General features: G+C 35.5%; 2 protein-coding genes across 12 annotated transcripts in view; one reads left to right on the top strand and one right to left on the bottom strand.

Annotated features, from left to right (window-relative positions):
- LOC120769768 overlaps positions 1-1,854 on the top strand; it is a 46,768-nt gene extending 44,914 nt beyond the window's left edge. For all 11 annotated transcript variants that reach the window (XM_040096950.1, XM_040096938.1, XM_040096943.1 and 8 more), the window contains one exon: positions 1,224-1,854. In XM_040096950.1, coding sequence (XP_039952884.1) covers positions 1,224-1,270 — 47 coding nt within the window. In that variant the 3' untranslated portion in view covers positions 1,271-1,854. The remainder of the gene's footprint in view (positions 1-1,223) is intronic.
- Positions 1,855-6,977: 5,123 nt separating this feature from the next.
- On the bottom strand, positions 6,978-23,823 carry LOC120767372 (transcriptional regulator ATRX-like). Its single transcript, XM_040093350.1, has 20 exons — positions 23,696-23,823; positions 20,998-23,631; positions 20,756-20,930; positions 19,296-20,147; positions 19,074-19,231; positions 18,811-19,001; positions 18,615-18,752; positions 17,027-17,202; positions 16,860-16,940; positions 14,518-14,607; positions 14,411-14,461; positions 14,133-14,350; positions 13,969-14,063; positions 13,592-13,899; positions 13,305-13,426; positions 13,036-13,244; positions 12,943-12,970; positions 12,508-12,571; positions 10,574-12,444; positions 6,978-7,499 (listed from the first exon to the last, which is right to left on the bottom strand). The coding sequence occupies exons 2-20, from the start codon at positions 23,604-23,606 to the stop codon at positions 7,394-7,396; spliced, it is 7,542 nt and encodes a 2,513-aa protein (XP_039949284.1). The 5' UTR covers positions 23,607-23,631; positions 23,696-23,823; the 3' UTR covers positions 6,978-7,393.
- Positions 23,824-23,853: the final 30 nt, after the last annotated feature.

The following is a 23,853-nucleotide window of genomic DNA, read 5'->3' as shown; positions in this document are numbered from 1 at the left end:
TTTGTTGCGTACTATTATATTTCGAGATCAACCTGCGACCCTTGCGCAAATCCGTTCTCAATATTGCAGCAGGTTAAACTCCAACTTATCCAGAATTGATCCCAACATAAAGAAAAACATGTCCTGCGTGTAACGAGTCCTGGCATGACTCTAATCATCTCTTTGCCCAATGAATCCCACTCATCTGTCACCCGTGACCGTGGTAGAACACGAAGTACATCAACAAATTTAAATTCTAAACAATTTCCTTTTTAAATTTTCAGTTATTTTTTAACAGAACAGATAATTTAGTAAAAATAAAAACAAAAAAAAAGCTAACTTCGGCTGCATCGAAGCTAATATACCCTTCACAGGTGCATTTCTTTTAGTAGCTATGTGTTCAGTTTGTATGGAAGCTATATGCTATAGTAATCCGATCTGAACAATTTTTTCGGAGATTATATTATTACCTTGAGCAGTTATCCATGTCAAATTTCGTGAAGATACCACGTCAAATGCGAAAGTTTTCCATACTAGTTCTTGATTCCGAACGTTCGATTTGTATGGCAGTTATATGCTATAGTGAGCCGATCAGAACAATTTCTTCAGATATTACATTATTTCTTTGAACAATAACTCATACCGAATTTCGTGAAGATATAGCATATGATTCCGATCATTCAGTTTGTATGGCAGCTATATGCTATAGTTAACCGATCTGAACAATTTCTTCGGAGATTACATTCTTGCTTAGAAAATAACTTGTGCCAACTTTTGTGAATATATCTTGTCAAATGCAAAAGTTTTCCATACCAGCACTAGATTCCGATCGTTCAGTTTGTATAACAGCTATATGTTATAGTGAGCCGATATCGGCAGTTCCGACAAATGAGCAGCTTCTTGGAGAGAAATTGAGAGTAGCAAAATTTCAAAACGATATCTTAAAAACTGAGGGACTAGTTCGTATATATACAGTCGGACATGGCTAAATCGACTCAACATACTGATCATTTATATATATAATTTATAGGGTCTCCGACGCTTCCTTCTTGGTGTTACAAACTTCGTGGCAAACCTAATATACCCTATTCAGGGTATAAAAATACAAATATGTAGGTATTTTATTCGTAGTGTGGGAAGGAATATGTTTTAAATTTCTAATTATGCTAAACATGACTACTAACTTTTAGCACTTTCTTCTTCATGTAACAACAAATACAATTATATATTTTTTTTATTTACAGGCAATCGTCTGAGCAATAATTATGCTCTCCAAAATTTTCAACCATGAAAGCGAGAAGGCTTTACGTCCATGGTAAAATTGTGATAAATAAAAAATGCAACTCTACTTACTAACTTAAGTATATGCCATATATGGTATATATATTCAAGAGTTTACAGTTGCTAAAACTAAATGTAAATACTTAAGTTTTATAATTTTTTCAACATTTTAATATGTAGAACTAGATACCTTACGACGATAACATTAAGTTGCGATCTAAATATAAAGCGAACCTAGAATTCTATATTCTGGTCGAAAATATTGCCAAACATTTTGTATTGGTTTGGTTTATATTGAAGCAAATAGCTAAGATCTTTTTCAGTACATTATGCATTTGTATTTATGTTATAAACAACCATATTTGTTTAAGTTTTGTAGTTAAATGAAATAAGTTCTATGAATTTTTTAACTTGCAAATTTATTTTCTTTTTTATGACTTTAAAATTTATTACTTAAAAGTCGCAATAAACTGTTGTGAATATATAAATACTGTTAAGAAGTACGTGTATGTCCTTTAGCATTAACATACATATGAAAGTATAAAATACGACATTTTAAGGAATAAACTACCAAATAAAATTTTTTAAAAAATACCAATTTGAAAATTAAAGTTTTTATACTCATGCAACGTGTTGCTACAGAGTATAATAGTTTCGTTCACCTAACTGCTGTATGTATCACTTAAAACTAGAGATGGAGATAGATATAAGGTTATACATAGTATATGTATATAGTAAATCCGAGTGACTGCCTATCTTTTCCTCCCTGCAAGCTGTCACTTGGGTAAAACTTAAAATATCATGATGAAATTTGGTACACATGATCCCTGGCAAAAAAATAAGGCGAAGATGAGCATAATCGGATTACGGCCACACCCAAAAAATGCCATTAATATGGAATATTTGGACCCCAGTACCTATAGTTGACTTTTTACCGCAATTATCTGTCAATGTGTGAGATTGAAATTCAGCGATAATCTTTTCCTGACAATGGTATGTTCGTGTGCCAAAAATGGGTTGAATCGTGTTCCATATACCTAATACAATGATCTCAATGAAAATGACAGAGATAGCTTTACTGATAACAGTGGATCTTTGTGCCTAAAGTGGATAAAATTGAGCGAAAACTTGACCTAGCCCCCAAATAACAAACCTTTTGCCGAATATGTCAGTCAGTGTATGATTTATAGGGTATATGTGTATGGTGGATGGTGTATAAGTTATATGATATATATGTACATACATATACATATATATATACATATATAATGCAGTGGAGTCCTTTGATCGTTTTCTCTTTTCAAATTACACCTTGTGAATCCTAAAACGGGTAACGTATCACATTTCCGACTGATAAGATGATCTACGGTATCTTCGTAGCAGATTGCCCGGAGAAACCTACTGCTTCGACCGTTCCTTGACCTTTGGTTTCTGCGTTCCAGCATCGAACACTGCCGTGAAGTGGTGTCACCGTTCGCTCGTTTTCCGAAGTAAGCAACGTGGAAAAATCACACCGAAAACTCTATTTTTATATTTCATGCTACATATACCATACATATGTGTATAGTGGCCTTTTGGTATACTGAAAATCGAAGAGACCAATTTTGTTACCCTAACAGTTAGTAGAGCTCCTGTGGTAGAATAATACAAATAGTTATAAAATGATCTTTTATAATTCGAATCTCATTTCTCAGCATGGAGCTTTCTGAAAACTGAGTCCTTTTGATATACCGCCAATGTCGTTCCGATATCTAAACGCAACAGATCCATAATTTGAGTCCACTAAGAACAGTCTACTAGGCAGCATTGTTCAAAAGAACTCGGCAGCATTCCTTAAAAGTATTTGGAAAATGATTCCAGCTGTACAAATTCCGTCATTTCGATTATACACACATCATCAATATTTAAAACACATCTGTTCCGCAGTTAAGATTAGGTTAACGGAACGTTCATAAATATCACAATGTGAATCGTATGGCTAACGATTCGAAGTTAGGTTAGGGTTAGGTTAAAACGACAACAGGGATCTCACTTGGACAGCTTGGAACGTTCTTCCGTTGTGATTCCTAAAACTGCTATGTAACGGGTTTTTCAAAAGTAGACGGAAAGGGACAGCAAACGACGCCAAATTTTTTTCCGCTCTTTTTACATTTCTCTTCAGTAAGGTTTGCCATTTCATCATGGAAAGATATACCATCCAACAACGAGTCGAAATTATTAAGATTTACTACCGAAATTCGGAGTCAATGGCCTCAACTTTAAGACCGCTACGTCAAATTTATGGTGGTTATAAATGTCCTGTCAGATTAACAATTGAGCGTCTAGTGGAAAGATTTGAATCCGCAGGCACAGTACACAATGTTCCCGGGCCAGTCAGACAAAGAAGTGCACGTAGTGTCGAGAATATTGCTGCCGCTAGCGCATCAATTGAGGAAGAACCCAAATGGCTTCTTCAATAAGCAAATTATGTGTTATTGGTCAGGCTGCAATTCACACGTACTCCATGAGTCATCATTGCATCCGAAAAAATTAGGGTTTGGTGCGGTTTATGGGTCGGCGGCGACATTGGGCCGCACTTTTTCCGTGATGATCAAGATCGCCACGTTACTGTGAATGGGAATCGCTACCGCTCAATGATAACCGAAAATTGTTGGTCCAAATTGGATGATATGGACTTGGACAATGTGGGGTTCCAAAAGAACGGCGCCACAAGCCACACAGCGAATCTCACAATCGATTTATTAAAAACCAAGTTTGGTGAACGTGTGATACCCCGAAATGGCGCGGTCAATTGGCCGCCTCGGTCGTGCGTTTTGACGGCGTTAGACTATCTCCTTTGGGGCTACATCAAGTCTATGGTTTATGCCAACAAGCCAGGGACGGTTGATGAACTTTCTACGAATATGGAACATAAAATTGTATCAGTATCGACCGATCGTGGTTGCCATGCAAAAGAAATCGAGTTCCATACATAATGGCATCGAATGTACTTTCATCGGAATAAAAAATTTTATTGATATCCCAAATCGTTTTTGATTTAGTTATAAAAAAACTTTTGTAGCGCTATTATTAAAACCCGTTAATGTTCATAAAAACCCTCATAAATCAACAAACACTTTGAGCCTGTAATAACTTTGTTAATACGGCTAACATCAATTGCGGCTATTTTCCCTGTTTCGCCGGAAGTATGACTGCTGAGAGGTTTCTCGCAAAAACTGGCGTTTGGTTGTTTCCACCTCACCTTCCACTATTCGTCAAGATTTTTAGCCTTACCCTGAATACCTATTGGACAATGTCCTGTTAGAACTCCACGTGCGGCAAATTAAACCTTGCTAAGAACAAGTAGTTCAGTGGATTTCTTGCGTTCTTTCTAGGTATTTGTTGACAACGCTTGCTACGATACCACGTGATCTATAGGTTCAGCGCTTGTAGGCAAGATCCAGCTCTCTCCAGATTTCTCTTGCGAGCTCATCGACTTTGCAGTTGCGGAATCGTTACAACGAAGCACCCAAACGAGTTCGAGAAAGAAGTAAATTGTTGCTATTGGTAGGAAGCACAGATACTACTCGACTAACTTTGAGCGAGTTAAGGAATGTATTCCTTATAATTGTAACAAACATCAAATCAACCTTTTGTTTCAGTAAACAGAATGCAGAAACAACCTTGAGTTGGAACAACTGAAATACACTATCACTACAACAAACAATCCTAAACAAACAAGTATCAAAACAACATTGAGTTAAACAAACTTATCTTAAAACAAAGAAAATGTATCTAGGCAAACAATATATATGTAAACAAACCTAAACAAATAATACAATCTGTATTTAGACAAACTATCAACTAGTAATAAGTAAACATACTAGTTAGTATAAATAGAAATAAGAAACATGTAATTAGTTAGTCTTAAGAGTATAAATAAAGAGTACACATTTCGGTGCAGCTCAAAATATATTCTTTTGACTCATTTTTCTTATGGTAAAAATTAACAAGCGCACAGTGAGCTCAACGCTGTTGAATGCTGACTTCCCTGCACTTCGATGCAATACGTCTACAGCTATCTTAATTGACGGAAGACGCTTATTACAGAAAACTTAATTTGTGAAGCAATAATTAAAATGAATTTAAACACGCAAATCATCGAATGTTACCATTTTACTTATTAGTTGCATTCTTATTAATTTGAAGTTGTACAAAACTACGCGTGTTTCCGGTAATGCAAACTGCTTAGTTTGTTTAATGTAACCAATTCGAAAAAGCGAATCTGGTATCTTACATTGTAAGTTATTTATGTTGAATATAATTTTAATATTATTGCTTTATTATATTTATGGATATATATGGATAGTAAAAATAGATTGCGTAAAATTTTGGAATAATCTTTTTGACTTTAGTTACCAATCAATAAAATTAATTTTTTTAGACGGTTCATTCTCTTTGTGTACTTTTCTTGTTGAAATCGATATCTTGTATTCGTCTGTGAGAGTATTATTATATTTATACTAGGGGATCCTGCCACGCGTTGCTGTGGTATACATTATACAATTTCATATAATAAACTACAGTGAAAATTATATTTACGAATTAAGGCGAAAACTTTTTTTTCGGTATAAGAACCCAAGGGATTGTAAATACTTGAGATTTACTTTAGAAGATGTTCATACAAATAAATTTCGTGGAAAATTTAATTAAATAATAATTTAAGGCTGCTTTCTCAATGTCTGGTTACCAGCCGTTCTGTCCAGTTAATAGAGTTGTCCGCTTAAAAGAGTGTCCATTTAATAGAGCTTTCACTGTATTTTTTATTTATGAATTGTTTTGACTATCCTATCTTTTAAGTTGGTTCAAATTGGACACAGTGTGCAAAATTTTACTAAAATCGGTTCAGTAGTTTAGGAGTCCATCGCGGACAAACAACGTGACACGTACTTTTTATATATAAAGATTTCACATATTTTTATTTTTGCAAATGCAAATTTTCACATGCGCAGTTCTTAGCAGTTTCATGCAAGGGCATCAGCCAGCATTAAACCAGTAGTGCTAACTGCGCAGTGTTGCCAATTTTTTATTGCATTTCCAAAAAAGCTCTACCCACCACTGGAAATCGCAACACAAGTCAGTAAAAAAAAAACAAGAAAAAACGTTAAATTCGTCTGCACCGAAGCTAATCTACCCTTCACAGATGCATTTGTTTTAGAAACTATGTGTTCAGTTTGTAAGGAAGCTATATGCTATAGTAATTCGATCTGAACAATTTTTTCGGAGTTTATATTATTACCTTAAGCAGTTATCCATGTAAAATTTCGTGAAGATACCACGTCAAATGCGAAAGTTTTCCATACAAGTCCTTGATTCCGATCGTTCGATTTGTATGGCAGCTACATATATTCCATAGTGAACAATAACTCAGACCGAATTTTGTGAAGATACATTGTCAAATGTAAAAGTTTTCCATACAAGAACTTGATTCCGATCGTACAGTTTGTATGGCAGCTATACGTTATAGTGGTCCGATATCGGCAGTTCCGACAAATGAGCAACTTCTTGAAGAGAGAAAATGACTTTTCCGAAACTTCAAAACGATATCTTAAAAACCGAGGGACTAGTTCCTATGTATACATACAGACAAACGGGCGGACAGACGGACAGACAGACGGAAATGGCTAAATCGACTCAGCTCAACATACTGATCATTTATATATATACTTTATAAGGTCTCCGACGCTTCCTTCTGGATGTTACAAACTTCGTGACAAACTTAATATACCATGTTCAGGGTATAATAAATGTGGTTCTATTATGTATCCATTAGATATGTACACACACATACATACATATATATTTACTTTATTTTTCCAATTAACTATTACAGACAAGTATAATTTTAGAGTATTCTTAATTAAGTAATTATCAATAAAATAAAACTTAAATATTTTGTTATGCATAAAAATCATTTACATTCAATAAAATGATTGTGTTAGTATATATTAACTTAAGCGTTATTTTCTTTTTTGTGATAAAAAACATTTATTTAAATTCATAACTTCAATATTTAAGCTAATCAAATAAATACTTATTATGTAATAAAAAAAAAACTAAGCCTATAAAATTCACAAATATATTGCAAACTTCTTTATTTTGAGCGTTTCGATTCATTCGAGCCCATATCTTTGGACATAATTTCTGGCATTTTTCGTTTTCCTTGTTGTTGCACTCTGGTGACAGTCGTTCCGCCGCCACTAGTAATTAAAAGAAGAAACAGTAGAATTATTAATAAATTTTATTTAAATGGATATGTATGAACACAATTGTAAGCACGGTTTCGAATTTTTATTTCAAGTATTTTGGGTTAGAAGTTCAAAATACCAACATCATTTATTTAAAATTATATGTTTGGGATTAAAAATTAATTTTTTTTTAATTTAATAGAAAGAATGTAAAAATTATTTGGAATGATGAGAAGGTTGATACAAGACTGTTGTTTGGTATCATTACGAATCACATTACAGAGCTGAGAAAATTGCTGAAATCGGATTATAACCCAATCAGACTAAAATTGTCCAAGTCCCAGATGCTGACTATGGGGGATGGTGAATATGGGGCCCAGTTCCTAGTTACGATCGAAAATGTCGGTCAATATCTGAGACATATTATTTAAATTCTGCAGAAATAGTATGCTTGCATGTCAAAAATGGGTTGAATCATGTTAATAATTCCCTTACCTCCGTATACTTAAATAATATAAAGATTTTCGGACTTTTAGTTTACTTTATGCCGCATATATCGATCAATATTTGATTTATCGTGATTCTTTGTAAATAAAAACGTAAGTCAACAGTTCTGAATTTATTTAAATGTTAGTAAGCCCGATGATTGCTAAAATCTCTTCTTTCTGATGGAATTAAAAATATATATATGTATGTATAAATACATTACTTTGGTAAATTTTCTCAGAAAATGACAAAAAAATATCCCAACGTTTCGGATGGGTTTTATCTTAAACTCACTGCACGGAACCTCACGCTTTCCCCCACCAAATCCACAGCGAGGTTTTAGGTGTAACTTTTGATAGTCTATGCTCCTTCATTCCCCATACGACCGCGATTAGCGCCAAGGTACAGAGCAGCAACAAAATCCTCAAGTCGCTAGCCGGCAGCACATGGGGAAAAGACAAAGAAACGTTGTTGGCAACATACAAGGCATTGGTTGGCCGGTCTTCAATTACGCCGCACCAATATGGTCGCCTGGATGCAGTGGCACGCAGATGAGGAAACTTCAGACATGTCAGAACAGTGCACTCCGGACCACAACAGGATGCCTCTTGATGTCTTCCATCGAACACCTACATAGTGAGACGCTTATGCTCCCAGTTAAGGAGCATAATGAACTCCTCTCCAAGCAGTACCTGCTATGATGTTTTCGTAGAAATCACCCTTGCAGCCACCTGCTTGGAGCGGAACCGCCTTCTAGGAACATCAAGAGGTATTTCCTTAACAACGTCGACGCCATCCGACCGGACTTCGGACGCAACTAACTTCCGACAGGCACTAACCGTAATTCACAGTGGAGCTATCAACACCTTCACCGATTCCTTTCCAGTGAATGGCGTTCTTAGAGTCAAATCACCACCCATCGCAGACGAAGAGCTCGAATTGCCGCGAGAAATGCGAGTGACCCTAGGCCTCCCGCTAGATAACGTCGACGACAACATGGATAACTCTTACCATCCAAACGGGGATTGATATACCGTTAAAACAACAACAACTATACTGGCCAACGAGTTACGCCAACTCTCACATACTACGTGTAATGACTGTATTATATTTTAATTTTAACAAACCTAATGCCGAATTGGTCGATCAGCGCGTGTATATTAAATTACTTGAAAATATGTTCTCGAGTGTATTTAGGCAATGGCAAAGATTAATGCAATAAGACGGCAGAGACAAATTTTCTTAAAAATTATACTTGTATTAACGATTTAGCGCTGAAAATGAATGGATTTTGTTTAGACTTTGATCTAAACGTCATATCCCTAATATAATGAATTCCGATCCTCTGGTTGACGTTTTCCACAGCAACTCAACATATTAATTTAGCCGTTTCAATTGAAATCGCGAAGTAAAATATAGCAATAAAACTCAGTGAGTAGGTCATAAATAATATAACTTATCAATATATAAAATTTGATTGCAATCCATTCACGATTTCGTCAAAAAATGAATGTTGAGTTCTTTTGAAATATATTTTAAATGGAATTTTGCAAACACCTCTTAGTATTTCCCCAACTTGGTTCCTTCCAAGTTGCTAGAATATGAAATGTTCTGTTACACCCGAACTTAGCTTCTCCTTACTTGCTAAATCTGATTTTGAAAGTAAAAAAATAAATTTTAATTTTTTCAATATGCTTTTACAATTAAATATTAAATTTTTAATCCCAAACAATTTGTATTAAAAATTGGAAATGAACATTAAAAATGGAATTTTTAACCCCAAACAATTTGAATTAAAAACAAGAAAAAAACGTTAACTTCGGCTGCACCGAAGCTAATATACCCTTCACAGGTGCATTTCTTTTAGTAACTATGTGTTTAAGTAAATCTAAAGACGTGACCGGCCAGTGGTTTTCATCCAAATTTTGAATATATCTCGTTAACTGAAAAAGTGCAAGCATTTGACTTCGATCGTTCAGTTTGTATGGAAGCTATAAGCTATAGTAATCCGATCTGAACAATTTTTTCGGAGATAACATTATTACCTTAAGCAGTAATCCATTTCAAATTTCGTGAAGATATATCGTCAAATGAGGAAGTTTCCCATGCAAGCATTTGATTCCGATTGTATGGCAGGTAATATGCTATAGTTAACCGATCTGAATAATTTCTTCGCATATTACATTATTATCTTAGAAAATAACCTGTGCCAACTTTTGTGAAGATACATCATCAAATGTGAAAGTTTTCCATACAAGAACTCGATTCCGATCGTTTAGTTTACATGGCAGCTATATGTTATAGTGGTCCGATATCGGCAGTTCCGACAAATGGGCAACTTCTTAAAGAGAAAATGATGTTTGCAAAATTTCAAAACGATATCTTAAAAACTGAGGGACTAGTTCGCATATATACAGACAGACGGACATCATTAAAATATCATCATTTAAATATATACTTTATAGGGTCTGCGACGCTTCCTTCTGGGTGTTACAAACTTTGTGGCAAACTTAATATAAAAAATTAGATGTAGAAATTGAAAATCTAACATTAAATCTGAAATATTTTAAAGTACAAATTTTAACCATTGGACAACCTACCCTTTTGTTGGAGCACCAATTACAAACTTTTTCTGATTAATACAAGTCTCCAGAATGTACTTGTTGTCACTGGGCGACGACGACGAGGATGATTGCTTCGAAGAACTGGGCTGTATTTTAAGTGTACCCGCACCTAAGGGCGCTTTATGCACTTGAACGCTTGTAGCAGATTTTGCTGGTGTAATGAGCGTGGGCAAACGCTTGTCCATAGCGAGTGCCGCTTTGCGGGCATCACTTTGCAACGTTTGTACGCCAGGTTTAGTTGGAGGCGTTTGTAGATTACCATTGAGAGCTTTGACAGCGGCAAGTGTTGTCGGTAATGAGTTCTGTGTCGTAGTTGTTGTTGTCGTTGATGATTTTATTGGTTGGATCTGCACACTTGGCGATTTGCGTTGAAGTATATTCTTATTTTTCATCGTCAACAATTTCGACGCAAGTTCGGCCGCGCTCGGCTGAAAGGAATTTTGTGCGCTTTGCGCAGATGTAGATGTTGATGCGGATTTCAATATTGACTCTGCGTTTGGCGTTAACTTCGTTTTGGTCATTGCATTTGTGGGCTTCGATATGGTACGATTTAGGGATTTTTTGTTGTTTTCAAAAAATTTACTCGCCGTAAAGGGTAGCGTGGGTGTGGGCGATTCACTTGTGTTGTTCGCACTTGACGCCACTTTATTGTTGGTGGGATTTTTCGTTTGCAACTTGCTTTGATTGAAAGTCTGCTGCTTGTGAGCGCTACTGGTGTTGGTATTTGTAACAGCAGTTAATGAAATGCTTGGTGAGATATCACTAAGATGCTTTGGGATGCTCGTGGATCCAGGTGGGCTGGTCGTGGGTATTATTTGCATTTCAGGATTCGTGCTCATGTTATTATCGCTTGGTATTTTAACGCTTGTATTTTTATTTGTAAAAATACTTGATCCACTGGGCGCGTTGCTGGTTTTGAAAGATGTTTGAAAACTTGCCAAAGTTGGCATGCCGCTTTGTTGTTGCTGTTGCGTTTCTTTTGCAGATTTCTGATTGGGTGTTAGACGTTCGTCGATTAGGTTCGTTGTATGCGTTGTGTGCGCCACATCGCTGGGAAAACTACGTTTGGAAGCAACTTGCGGCAGTGGTGAGCTACGAGCACCGCTCGAGTTTGTCACCGAAAAATTATTCTTACCTGCAATGGACAACGACAAATCTGTTGCTGTTTTTGGTGTTGTTTTATCGGCTTGTGATTTCTGTGCCGGCGGTTCCATAGCCTTTGGAGAAGGACTATTTAAGCTGGTTAAAGCGTTTTTGTCGAAACTAAGATTGGTGGGCGATGGGTACAGCGGATTACGAAACTGGTTCACGGGTGCGTTAGTAGCACCCTTTGATTTATTGCCATTGCCCGAAAAATCATGTCTGTAATTGACTAGGCTTTTCAAGCTATTTTCATACATTTGATAGTCGTAATTCGCCTGCAGGCTACTCGCTGTTGGCGGCGTTGTTGATGGGTAAGTGGGTGAGTTATGTTGCCTAGGCGGCAATGTTGGCGTATTTACATTGTGCGACATGTGATTGCCAACCGCGCCCAAGCCAAACATACTCAAATCACCGAGCGCACTGAGCGGATTTGTTTGCAGTGGATTGCTGTGCATATTCAAGTCGGGTATGAGCGGATTCGTGGCAAGAGATTTCGGTGGATTTTGTGCGTATGGCGTGCCGAACGCTGCACCTCCAAGCGAAGTACTTATGTCGGGATAAGGAAATGTGCCCTCCGCGATTCTTTTTCGCATTTCCAAATATTGCTGATTGGTAGTGTAATTTCCCAAATGCGAAAGATATGGCAAGTATGAGGAAAGTGCCGCAGGCGAATAATTACCGTAATTGAAGAGTGCCGACATTTGCTAAAAGATTGTTGTAAATAATAAAGAAAATAAACATTTTCAAATATCAGTAGTACCACTTACATTGAAAGCATTTAAAGAACCCATGTACGAAGGAAACTTTGGTGCTGAGAGATTGTTTTGCAGGCTGCCAAATATAAATATTAATTATATTTATTATATAAATTGTTAAATATTACATTTTAATATTTATGATTTTTTATATTTATTTTATAAAGTTTAAATGAATACGAGGAAACTGTAATATTTGGGTTTCGTTTGGGATGAAATTGTTTAACAAAGTTTTCTCATGCTGATTTATTGTTTATAAAGATAAATAAAAAACTGTCTAAACTTTGTAATAACTAGGTAAAAATTAAAATTCTACCACACAAAATATTTATACACCAAAAATAGTTATATTACTATACCACTGCGTTATAAAAGACAAATTTTGCAATATGTTGACAATAAATAAGCTCTTTCTATTAAAGCGTAAAAATCTTGTTCATTACTCACTCATCCGGATTTGGCAATTCGCGAGTTTCTGCAAAATATATTGGCATTAGTACTTTAATTTCAATAAAAAAAAATTAATAAATTTGTACATACCAGTACTTAATTGCTGATCTCTTTCATATGCGGCCCAAGCATCTTGTTTCTCCTGTTCGCTTAATTCTTGTTCCACTTTATTTTCGAGTAAACTATCATGTTCGTGATATTTATACACCAACGAAGGATAATTTAACAGCAAACTAGCTAGGATGCTATCTTGCGGGCAATCCGGCATCGGCCTATTTTCATAATCTGGTTGGGTTAAACTAGAATGAGGAAAATTTATTGTTTACAAGCAATGTACTCGATTTATATGAAAATTATACCTGTATAATTCGGTTAACTCCGCCATGCTGTAATGTCGATCGATTTGTTGTTCATCCACAACTCTGAAACTCATGGCTTGCTTTGTTACCGATCTCGAGTATACTTTTTCTTCCATCGTACCCTAAGTTTAATTGAAAACGAAAAAAATAGTTAATAGTTTAATGAAAAAATATATTACTTGGAAATTAATAAAACAAATTTGTAATCCTAAAAATCAATATTTTTATAGGTTATGTACCTTCAAGTTATTTGATCAAAAATAAAGACATACAAAAAATAGTCTTACCATCGCTAGTAGCCGGTAAATGTAGCAATTTTTCTTTTGGCCTAAACGAAATACACGAAAAATATTTTGCTGATCGTTCGATGGATTCCATGATGTATCTAGTATTATCACTCTATTAGCGCCGGTTAAATTAATGCCCTGGCCGCCCGCCCTCGATGATATTAAGAAAACGCGCGCTCGTTTATTCGAAATCGAATTGAATTGTTCAATCATTTCATGGCGTATCAACTTCGGCGTTTTGCCATCTAAACGATAGTAATCCTTTCCGAGTATCCATGTGTTTTTGACTTGATACCCTTGCGACATTTCTACACCAAATAAATTAGAATATCATTTATATTTACATAGAATAATGTCATGTCATATTAAATACATACTTAATTCATTTAAGGTATCTCGATCTTTGTCATTCATTTTTTTGAAAAAGTATTCCACAACATTTAATACTGCTACAAAAGCGGAGAATATCAAACTGCAAGTATTTGTTATATTTTAAACAAAAATTCGCATGTAAATTTTAAACTTAAGACAGACAACTTGCCATTTCTCGCCCTTTTCTTCGCACATACGTAATATTTCAAACATTGTACGTAGCTTATTGCTAGGCAATATGGCTTCTAAATCCTTTTCTGTAAGTAAACTACGCCACCAATCGTTCGTCACAGATATAACACCAGTTTGACTGTCGTAGACGTCGTCAGGCTGATCGTCGTCTGAGTTGACAGCCTGATTTTTTCTCGGATCTTTTTTATGCTTTTGCTAAAAAATTAAATGTTTACATGTTTTAAAAATTTCAAATGGTTACATTGCACTACTCACAGCTGTCGCATTTTTCCACGCATCCTCTAATACTTTTGGATGAGTCCAAATCTATAAAAACTTGTAATAATGAATAAATTAAGTAAAATAACCTCCAAATTACTCACCTTTCGTAAACATGTGTAATCTGTTATCAAACCTTTGCCTCTATCATCCTTTTTCGAAATTATAGCTAAACTGTGTTCATAAAGCACCGTCTGTAAAACCAAATTTGAAGAATTTTAATATTTAAGTATTTTTTTTTTCCTGATAGATGATTTCATTTATAATACTCTAAGTCCATGAAGTTTGGAACATCCAGAAGGAAAAGTCACAAACCGTTTAAAGCATGTAGTGTACAAATGATCAGCGTGACTACGTGTTTAGCTGGTCAAGTCAATTTTGCTATGTTTGTCTGTCTGTCTACATACACGAGAACAAGTCTCTCAATTTTTTGACATCTTACACATCTCCAAATGGGTTGTAGTTGATCGACTTCTCCGGAGTCCGAAATATGGTTATCTGTAGTACTGGATTCCAGCATTGGAAAATTCATCAATCTACCTGGCTATCTCTGGATCGAAAAGCCATCACCCATATCGATCATATTGTGATAGACGGAAGACGCGTATCCAGTGTTTTAGACGTGCGTACGCTCCGAGGTCCACTATCTCGTTGCAACGAAGTTACGCACTCTCCTCTTCTCGCTCGTCAACAAGGAAGGTTCGACATCGAAAAGCGGCAATCACAACAGACAGCGGAACGATTTTCTGCACTCCCGGTCTCTGAGAGCACTCACCAGCAACTCCATGTAAGGGAACTGTGGTACGATATTTCAAGCTCCTTACGTATAGATGAAAACGAAACCATTGGTGTGTCGCAGTGGAGTGAAAACAGACTGCCTACCTCGCAAAGTTACAATCGACCACAACACGTGCGGAATGGGATAGATACCGAAAGCTGAAGAGGAAAGCCAGACGCAATTGCAGACAAAAAAGAGAGAGACCGAAATGTATGAGTACGAAGAGCTTGACAAGCTCACCGACAGGGGTTATGCTTGAAAATTCAACTAAAAGATGCGACCACTAACAGAAGATATCAAGACCGGAGCATACTCTTGTAGAACCACCAGGTTAGATCTAGTGACTGATTCCCAGAGCATACTGAAATTATGGATGGAACATTTCTCCGCCTGCTGAAAGGCAGTGAAAGTTAACACCAAGAGATGGTGAACCCGTTTCCCCAATCGATGACGACGGAGCGGACGTTCCATTGCCCAACCATGAAGACGTTCGAATATCAATTACCCGTCTGAATACCCAATCCACAAAAAGAGAGATCCCACAATCTGCGCCAACTGCTGTGGGATAAGCCTCCTCAAACATATAAAGTTCTATTGAGCGTACTTTGTGAAAGATTAAACCCCACCGTCAACAAACTGATAGGACTTTATCCGCTTCAGGCTTCAAGCCTAGAAAATCAATAACTGACCTGATATTGACCATGCGCCAAATCTGGGAAAAGACGCGTGAAAAGAGGATCGACACATACCACCTCTTCGTCAATTTTAAAGCTGCTTTCAGCAGCACGAAAAGGAGCTGTCTGAATCCCCGCAAAGCTAATACGGCTGTGTAAACCGACGTTGAGCAACACCTAAAGCTTCGTCAGGATCGGTAAGGGCCTCACCGAGCCGTTCGATACCGAACAAGTTTTCAGACAAGGCGACTCCCTATCTATACTGGAGAAAATAAATCGAGCTCCAGAGCTGAATAGAGAAGGTACAATATTCTACAAGAGTGTATAACAGCTGGCGTACACCGATGACATTGATATCGTTGGCCATAACAAATGCTGTCTACGCCAATAAAGTTTTTTCTCTCGAAGTAGTTGCCAACCGCTCATACAGGATCACTATAGGATATATCTGTCATACAAACGGTGCGATCAAAATAAATCTCTGTATGAAAAACTTTTTTATTTAAAGGGATTTTTTCGGGAAATTTTACGTGAATGGTTGTCCAAAGCAAGGCTACAATCTTTGAACAATTCTTTTTAGATTGGACTACTGTAGCATATAGCTGTTACTTTAGTTTGACAAATTATCTTCACTAAATTTCGCATCGATTATTGCGAAAGGCAATGGTACAACCTCCGTACATACTGTTTGGATCGGACTACTATAACATATTACTGTCATACAAATTGATCGATCGAGATCAAGTCCTTGTATGGAAAACTTTGTTTCAAACTACGCAAATTTAGCATGGATTATTATCCTAGACAATGCCAAAATCTCCGGCCAAAATTTTTTAGATCGAACCATATATATATATATACATACATATGTATATACATATATATATGTATATATATAGAACGACCAAAGGTACTTGTTTTAATTAAACTCTTTTTATTTCATAAAAATTTAGAAAATATTATATCCAAATTCCGGGGACTAGTTTACACTTACCTGAACTTTTGTCATTGGCACAAACAGCACGTATTCGTATTTTTGCGGCAAGAAGGTTTTTAAGAGCTCAGCTTCTTTTCTCTATGACAAAGCATAAAAATAATATTATATATACGTATTGCATATACAACAACTATTGGCTATTAGTTTCGGTGTATTCCACTCACCTGCACAAACTTAGAAAGTTTCTTATGTAGCACAAAGGACCGTTGTTTCATTACTTGTATGTCCCTTTTGCTTGAATCCTTGTGCTGGCCATTTTTAATTGGATTGGCGTATAGGTTAGCGAACTCTTTTTCAGTACCCAGAAATAGTGGTTTTATGAAATTCACCATGCTGTAATCTAGAAATATGTTGAAATAAGTATTAAAGGGTATTGTATGTAGTGGGATAATCCTAGAATAAGGAAGACGTAAAAGTTGTTTAGAAAAAATAACAAAGTTAACTTCGGCTAACCGAAACTATAAAACCCTACATCTACCTTTAGCATTTTTATTTTTTTTTTAATCGGTCAGTTTAAATGGCAGTTATATTCTACAATGGTCCGATATGGACAATTTGTGCGGGAATAGAAGCGTTGTCTTAGACAACTTGTCAAATAGGACCATACCAGAAATTGAATTAAATTGCTTGTTGTTGTTGTTGTAACGGTTATATAATCCCCACTTGAGTGGTAAGGTCCGGGAAGGTTGCCATCGAGCTAATCTAACGGTAGTTTTGCCAACGTGCTGCTTCCACAGGGTCGGACCATTGGGAGAGGAGTATTAGATGAGTCGGGTAGCTGGACATTCGAAGAGTTCGTTAGAGCCATACGGGGACTGGTTAAATGCTGGACATATGTATATTTGGTATGTCGGGGTCAATTCCGGAAAAGTAGTAGTTTAATCTACTACAGTATCCAGACACCAATCACTGAAAGGGAAAGGGAGTCGATGAAGGTGTTAACGGCTCCACTGTAAATCTGAAATCTGGTCAACGTACTGTCTAATGACGTCAACGAGGTCAAGGAAAGACCTCATTAGAGTGAAGCAGGAGAGGTGATAGAAATCACTGCCTCTGGTGGTTGAGGAAGTTTCGAAATGTAGAAATGAAACAGGAACGACCACTCAGGTAGTTCGAAGTCCACCAATTCAATATCCTAGGGTAGCGTTGTGTGGTTGACTGTTTCAAAAGTTGTCCAACGCTACGAGGATCGTCCTCTCTGACAAATGCTTCTTTGGGTTAAATGAAAAATTTCATATCGATATCGCAAAAAATGAGGACATACATATTGACAAGCGGACATCGTTAACACGGCTCAACCCGTCACGCTGATCATGTGCGTTAAAAAATCTAAGTTTCGGTTTATTTTTGGTAAATAAAAAACAAATAAAGAAAGGAAAAAGGAAATAAAGCAAATAAAAAAAAATAAAAAAAAATAAAAAAAAATAAAAAAATAATGCAAATAAAAAAACTATAAGTTTTTGTAATTAAGAAATTATATTGTGGATTTGTAAAACAGAAAAATAATTACGTCAATAGTAATTTTATTTAAAAAAAAATAACTTGTTTTGTTGATTTGTAAAAAAACATAATAATTTTTAAATGTTATAATAATTAAAGAGTAGTAACTTTTTTGTAAAAAAACATAAATTGTTTTGTTGATTTGTAAACCAAAGAATAATAATTTTAAAAAGTTATGTCAAAATTTTTAGTTAGAAACTGTCAGCATATCAAACATTAAATTCCTACCGTGCATAGGAATTCTATACTTACATTCTTTTAAATTGTTCTGTATTGGAGTGCCCGTTAAAACGATTCGCTTCTGAGTTTTAATTTGTGATACAGCCAAACTGATTGCTGATTTGCTGTTTTTAATAATGTGACCTTCATCGCATACCACTAAATCGGCACCTTTAATGATATTATTTGATTATAATTATCAATTAATAACTTGAATAAACGAAAATACCTGGACTTAACAAATACTTGTCGACATCGTTGCGTATGCTTTCCAAGCGTGACTGAGCAATACTTCGATTCTTATATGAATGATAGAAAACCAGTGTTCTAAAAGCCTCATATCCAATTAGCAATATACCAGCCGCATTTGCAGTAGCTTGAGACCAATCTTTAAGTATTTGGATTTTATCGTTGATGTCACTATGGAAATTTCGTAAAATAAATGAATAAATAAGTAATATTAATCTAGAGTAACATTGCATTTTAACATACGACGTATCATGAAATGTATAATATTTCGGTTTTAGTGGACCTAGCCAACGATCAATTTCATCGGCCCAATTCATAACTGTGCTTTTAGGGCATAATACAAGTACTTTAGATGTCTTCAATTCCTTATATGAAATAACTGTATGCAGTAACGCAATTAGCTGGAATATAAACAGAGACGCATATTTATATTTATTACAGTGATTTCTAGCATTATCACTTTACCTGTAGTGTTTTTCCCAAACCCATGCAATGCGCTAAAATACAACCAGAGCCAGAGCTTTTTTTAAGTGCCTCAACGCCACCATAACAGGAATCGTACATAAATTTTACACCGTCACGCTGATGTTGTTTCAAATATTTCACTATATCCGGATGTACTTTAATGAAGGTTTTCGTTTCATCATTGTAATCTAAAATTAAATTGTTGTCGCCTTGTACATCGGGTCGCTCCTTCAGTAATTTGGCCAACACTTTGTGTTTTTTCTCCAAACGTCGTATACGTTCTGTTTCGTTGCGTTGTGCTTCACGTGTTACCGTTGCTAACTGTTCCGGACGTAACATTGGTTTGATACGTGATTTAGACTCGTCTACTGCTTCCACATCGGACGATTCACTTTCCGAACTAAGACTTATAGAGTCACACAGTCGATTCATTTTCTTTCTCTTCTCAACAACTGATAGCATTTTCTCCAAGGATTTTGGTTTACTTTGTTTTTGTGTTGACGCCACCATTTCATCGAGTACTTCGCAATCAGAATTTTCCGATGAATTCGTCTTGTTTTTATCACTTGTTGTGTTTTTGGCATCAGTGATTTCCTGTTCTGCGGGTGTTTTCATATCCCCCGTTTTATCATATACTTCAGTCTCTTCGTCGCTTTCATTGACATTGAAGTTCTTCAGAAATCTCTCAACTAACGGTGAACTACTACCTTCATTGCTAGATAGTATCTCCTCTATATTATCACTGACATCCGATTCGGACGTTTCGCTATCGGATTCACTGAGCAATTGTTGCTTTACATTCTCATTGCATCGCTTCAAAAACTGTTTTTCCGTTATAATCTCTTCCTCACTCTTCGGAAACAAACATATACAAAAAAAAGTGTGTCAGTTAATGTTACATGAAATTAAAAAATTAATCTTTTTACATGGTTTATTAAATTTGCGACAAAGTTTGTAACATTCAAAAGGAAACGTCAGAAACCCTTAAAATTTGTATATAAAAGATCAGCGTGACGAGCTGAGTCGATTTAGCCATATCCGTCTACCTGTTTGTCCGTCTGTCTTTCCTTCTGTCTATATTACGCAAACTAGTCTCTCTGTGCTTGAGATAATGATCTGAAGTTGTACACATGTTCTTTTATATCGAAAAAGTTACTTATTTGTCGGAATCACCGACATCGGACCACTTTAGTATATACATACATATGTAACTGCCATACAAACTGAATGATCAGAATCAAGTTCTTGTATGGAAATTTTTTTATTTGACGAGATATGTGCACGAAATTTGGCATGGATTACTCTCCAAAACAAAGTTACAATCTCCTAATAAATTTTTCAGATCGGACACCTATAGCATATAAGTGAAATTCATATGGAAGCTTTTTTATTTGTGAAAGATATAGCTTCTGCGAAATGAAAGTTAACATTTTTTCTTGTTTTTTCCCTAAATGACTTACTTCGCTTATGCTCGCGTCGGAAAATATTTCTGGCTGAATATCGTCATCAGTGTAATCATCAGCTATATCTTTGTTTTTACTGGTAGTAGATTTTGTTTTAACTTTTTCATTTAAGTCTGCCGATTTTGGTGCTCCAAGATTTGTTCGCTTTATCAGCCCATTCAAATTAATTAATCTAAATTGTCAAGTAAATAAATATTATTTAATTAAAGCAGAAATATTGTTTCACAATTAATTGTTACCGTTCAATTTCTTTGTCGCCTTCATTTTGAGAATTCTTACTACTCAAAGTTTTTCCCGCTGAATTTTCTTTGTCGCTTTCATTCTGTGCACCGTTTCGCACAGAGTTTCCATCCGTACTACTCTTCTTACGTTGCCAAGTATCTCGTTCCTCGCTTACGTCGCTATCACTTAAATTATTTTTCTTATTTACATTGCGGATGTTAGTGAAATTCTCACTGCAAAAGGTTTCCGTTTCGAATATTTCAGATTGCGTATACTCCGCCAAAGGTACACCATCGTCATATTCCGCAGCAATGCTTTCTTTTTTATGTGCACTAAGCATTTGCGTTCCAGCATTTACTTCCGAATTTTTCGTTGAGGATTTTATGCGAATTCTATTTCCTGGTAATTTTATAAAAGCTTCCATCTTACTGGTGTCACTTGAACTGTCTGAATCCGTAGCATCTAATAAAATGTGCTTATTACTTTGATTAAGTTTCCGTAATTTATTTTTAGATAATCTATTGTCCGTCTGCATCGACTTATCCTCATAACGAACGGCGGCAGATGATTTTACTATTCTTTTAAATATTTCGAATTGTTCCTGCAAATATTTTTGAAGCTTATTTTCGATGGTGGTTGTGGACGAAGTAAAAGTGTCACAATCGTTTTGCAAAGATTTAGCAAACGACTTCAGTGTCTCTAAATGGTGAATAACGGTCAGTTTTTCATTACAATTAATATCGAATGCTTCGTCGAAAGTTGAGTGTTCCATTGGTTCCGAACAATTCTCTATTGGCGACGGTACAGATGCAATATTAACAGTCTTGAAATCAACATCGTCTTGTGGAAAACTTTCCTTTTCCTTACACTCAGTTGCTAATTTATTAATTTCATTTGTCGTTGTACTGTCCATAGTCAATTGTTTTGCAGAGTTTTCCTTAACAAGCAATTCCCCAGCAGTGGTATCAAGATCTACGTCATCGTTTTCAGCATAATGATTATTAAATTTTTCCAAATTTGCACAAAATATTGCTGGCTTTGCGCAGATCTGACCTGAGGCATTTTCCAATATTTGCTTCATAGCTGTCGCAGCATTTTTCGATTCAACACTGCTTTCGCTTTTTGTATTATCTAATGTTTTCGAACAATTCTTTTCTGACAGCGGTCCAAATGAGATAATTTTTAATTCAGCCTCTATTTTTGGTTCCGAATTTTGTAATGTTTTATCACTTGTTGTGTTGTATGTGTGACTGTTTTTATGGAAGTAATCAAAACAAGTTTTATTTTTTGATTCAGTATCTGTAATAGTACTTGATTTATTTGAACAATCACCTTGTAAGGCATGTTCTAAGGGTTCTGAACAAATTTCTTGTAGCGATGGTATAGAGGATACATTCATAGTAATATTTTCATTACTATTCGCTGTTGTTTTAGATGAAGCAGTTGAATTTATTTCATCATCAAATTGTGCATTTTTCTTACTAGTTTCATCCGTGACCACTAACTCAGCAGGATTTTTGTGCGCTAAAGTTTTTAAGTCCCCATCAAATATTGCACATTTTGAAGATTTCTCTTCGACGAAAATATCTATCAAGTTTAATGTATCAACCTTTGAAATCTTATTATCTTTATCTTCTTGTGTACTAAATGTATTAATACTTTCTAAAGTTCTATCTACAAAATCATTGACAAGATTTAGGGCAGTAGAGGAACAATCCTCTCTACTATAAATATGATGGAACAAAAGTTTGCGCAAACTATCGCCATTAGTTAATTGGCTTTGGGAAGTGTAATTATGGTCGTTCATTATATGTGAAATGTCGCTGTCATTATCAACATTTGAAATGAATTCGTCATTGGTAGCGTAATGTGAGTCCTGCTGTGGGATTGCGTTGTTGAGTAGATCGTTGTGTTGTTTGTTGCTATTGATATCATTTTTATCAATAATCGCATTTACATTTCCTATTTCTACCTCTGGTGCAGCACAGTTCAAATTTATATCATCCTTATACTGCTCCTCTATATAATAATCACCAATTTGTTCTTCTAAAATCTTTTCGGTTTCGCATGTAAATTCCATTTTGATGTCGTTGGGTTTTATTATGGAACTTTTTATTACATCTATAGGAGCAATAACACTTGCCGCTTGTAATTTGTCGTCACCAATTTCCTTAGATTCATAATCAGCTTCAATACGTAAATCATTGGGATATTTTGATAGACAAGTATTTTCTTCTTCGGCGAAATCCCCATTTAATGTTTGCGAAGCAATTTCCTTATTCACAGCAGTTACGTCTTCGGTATGCGAATAAATTGTGTGGCTATCAACGTTTAATCCTTTAAAGGCGTCTAGCTGTTTTTGAGGTTTTTGTATCTCCACATTTTCCTTTTCACAAACATAAGTGGTGACACCAACTTCTTCATCATTAGTATGATTTAATCTAACACTGGTACTTGGATTATCATTATAATTCTGATATATTTTTTCCATAGATGAAACATGTTCAATGTTCGGACAGTTTCTCAAATTCTCCTCGACTTCTTCCTGACTGAGAAAATTATCCTCATCGAAACTCAAAAGAGTACTCAAAGTATCCGACACTTCCTGATCGATATCTCTTGACATATTGCTTTTATTTATTATACATTTGCTGGAATACAAAAATTACATATCAAACACAATTTTTCGCTTCATTATTATGCGATGTATTATACCAAGTGAAAACTTCCGCAATTACATATTTTTCTTGTCTTCCTTTCACAATTGTTCAAAATTGGAATAAAAGAATTATAATAACAAAATAAATTCTATCCACCATCGACAAACAAATGTTTTCATCATATAATGTTTACTGCTGATCCCTTTATTCATG

Source organism: Bactrocera tryoni, chromosome 2 (genome assembly GCF_016617805.1).
Source record: "Bactrocera tryoni isolate S06 chromosome 2, CSIRO_BtryS06_freeze2, whole genome shotgun sequence".
NCBI classification, from domain to species: Eukaryota; Metazoa; Arthropoda; class Insecta; order Diptera; family Tephritidae; genus Bactrocera; species Bactrocera tryoni.
The sequence above is the reverse complement of the archived record's forward strand: the minus strand, read 5'-3'. Positions and strand labels throughout refer to the sequence as shown.

Bases quoted from the DNA above. Each gene is read 5' to 3' on its own strand.
- LOC120767372 (XM_040093350.1), bottom strand. From the start codon at position 23,606: ATGTCAAGAGATATCGATCAGGAAGTGTCGGATACTTTGAGTACTCTT. The intron at 14,064-14,132 runs GCAAGTTGTCTG...AAATACTTGCAG, and splicing joins GAAGAAAAGGGCGAGAAATG to TTTGATATTCTCCGCTTTTG. The intron at 7,500-10,573 runs GTAGGTTGTCCA...TTTAATTACTAG, and splicing joins ATTGGTGCTCCAACAAAAGG to TGGCGGCGGAACGACTGTCA.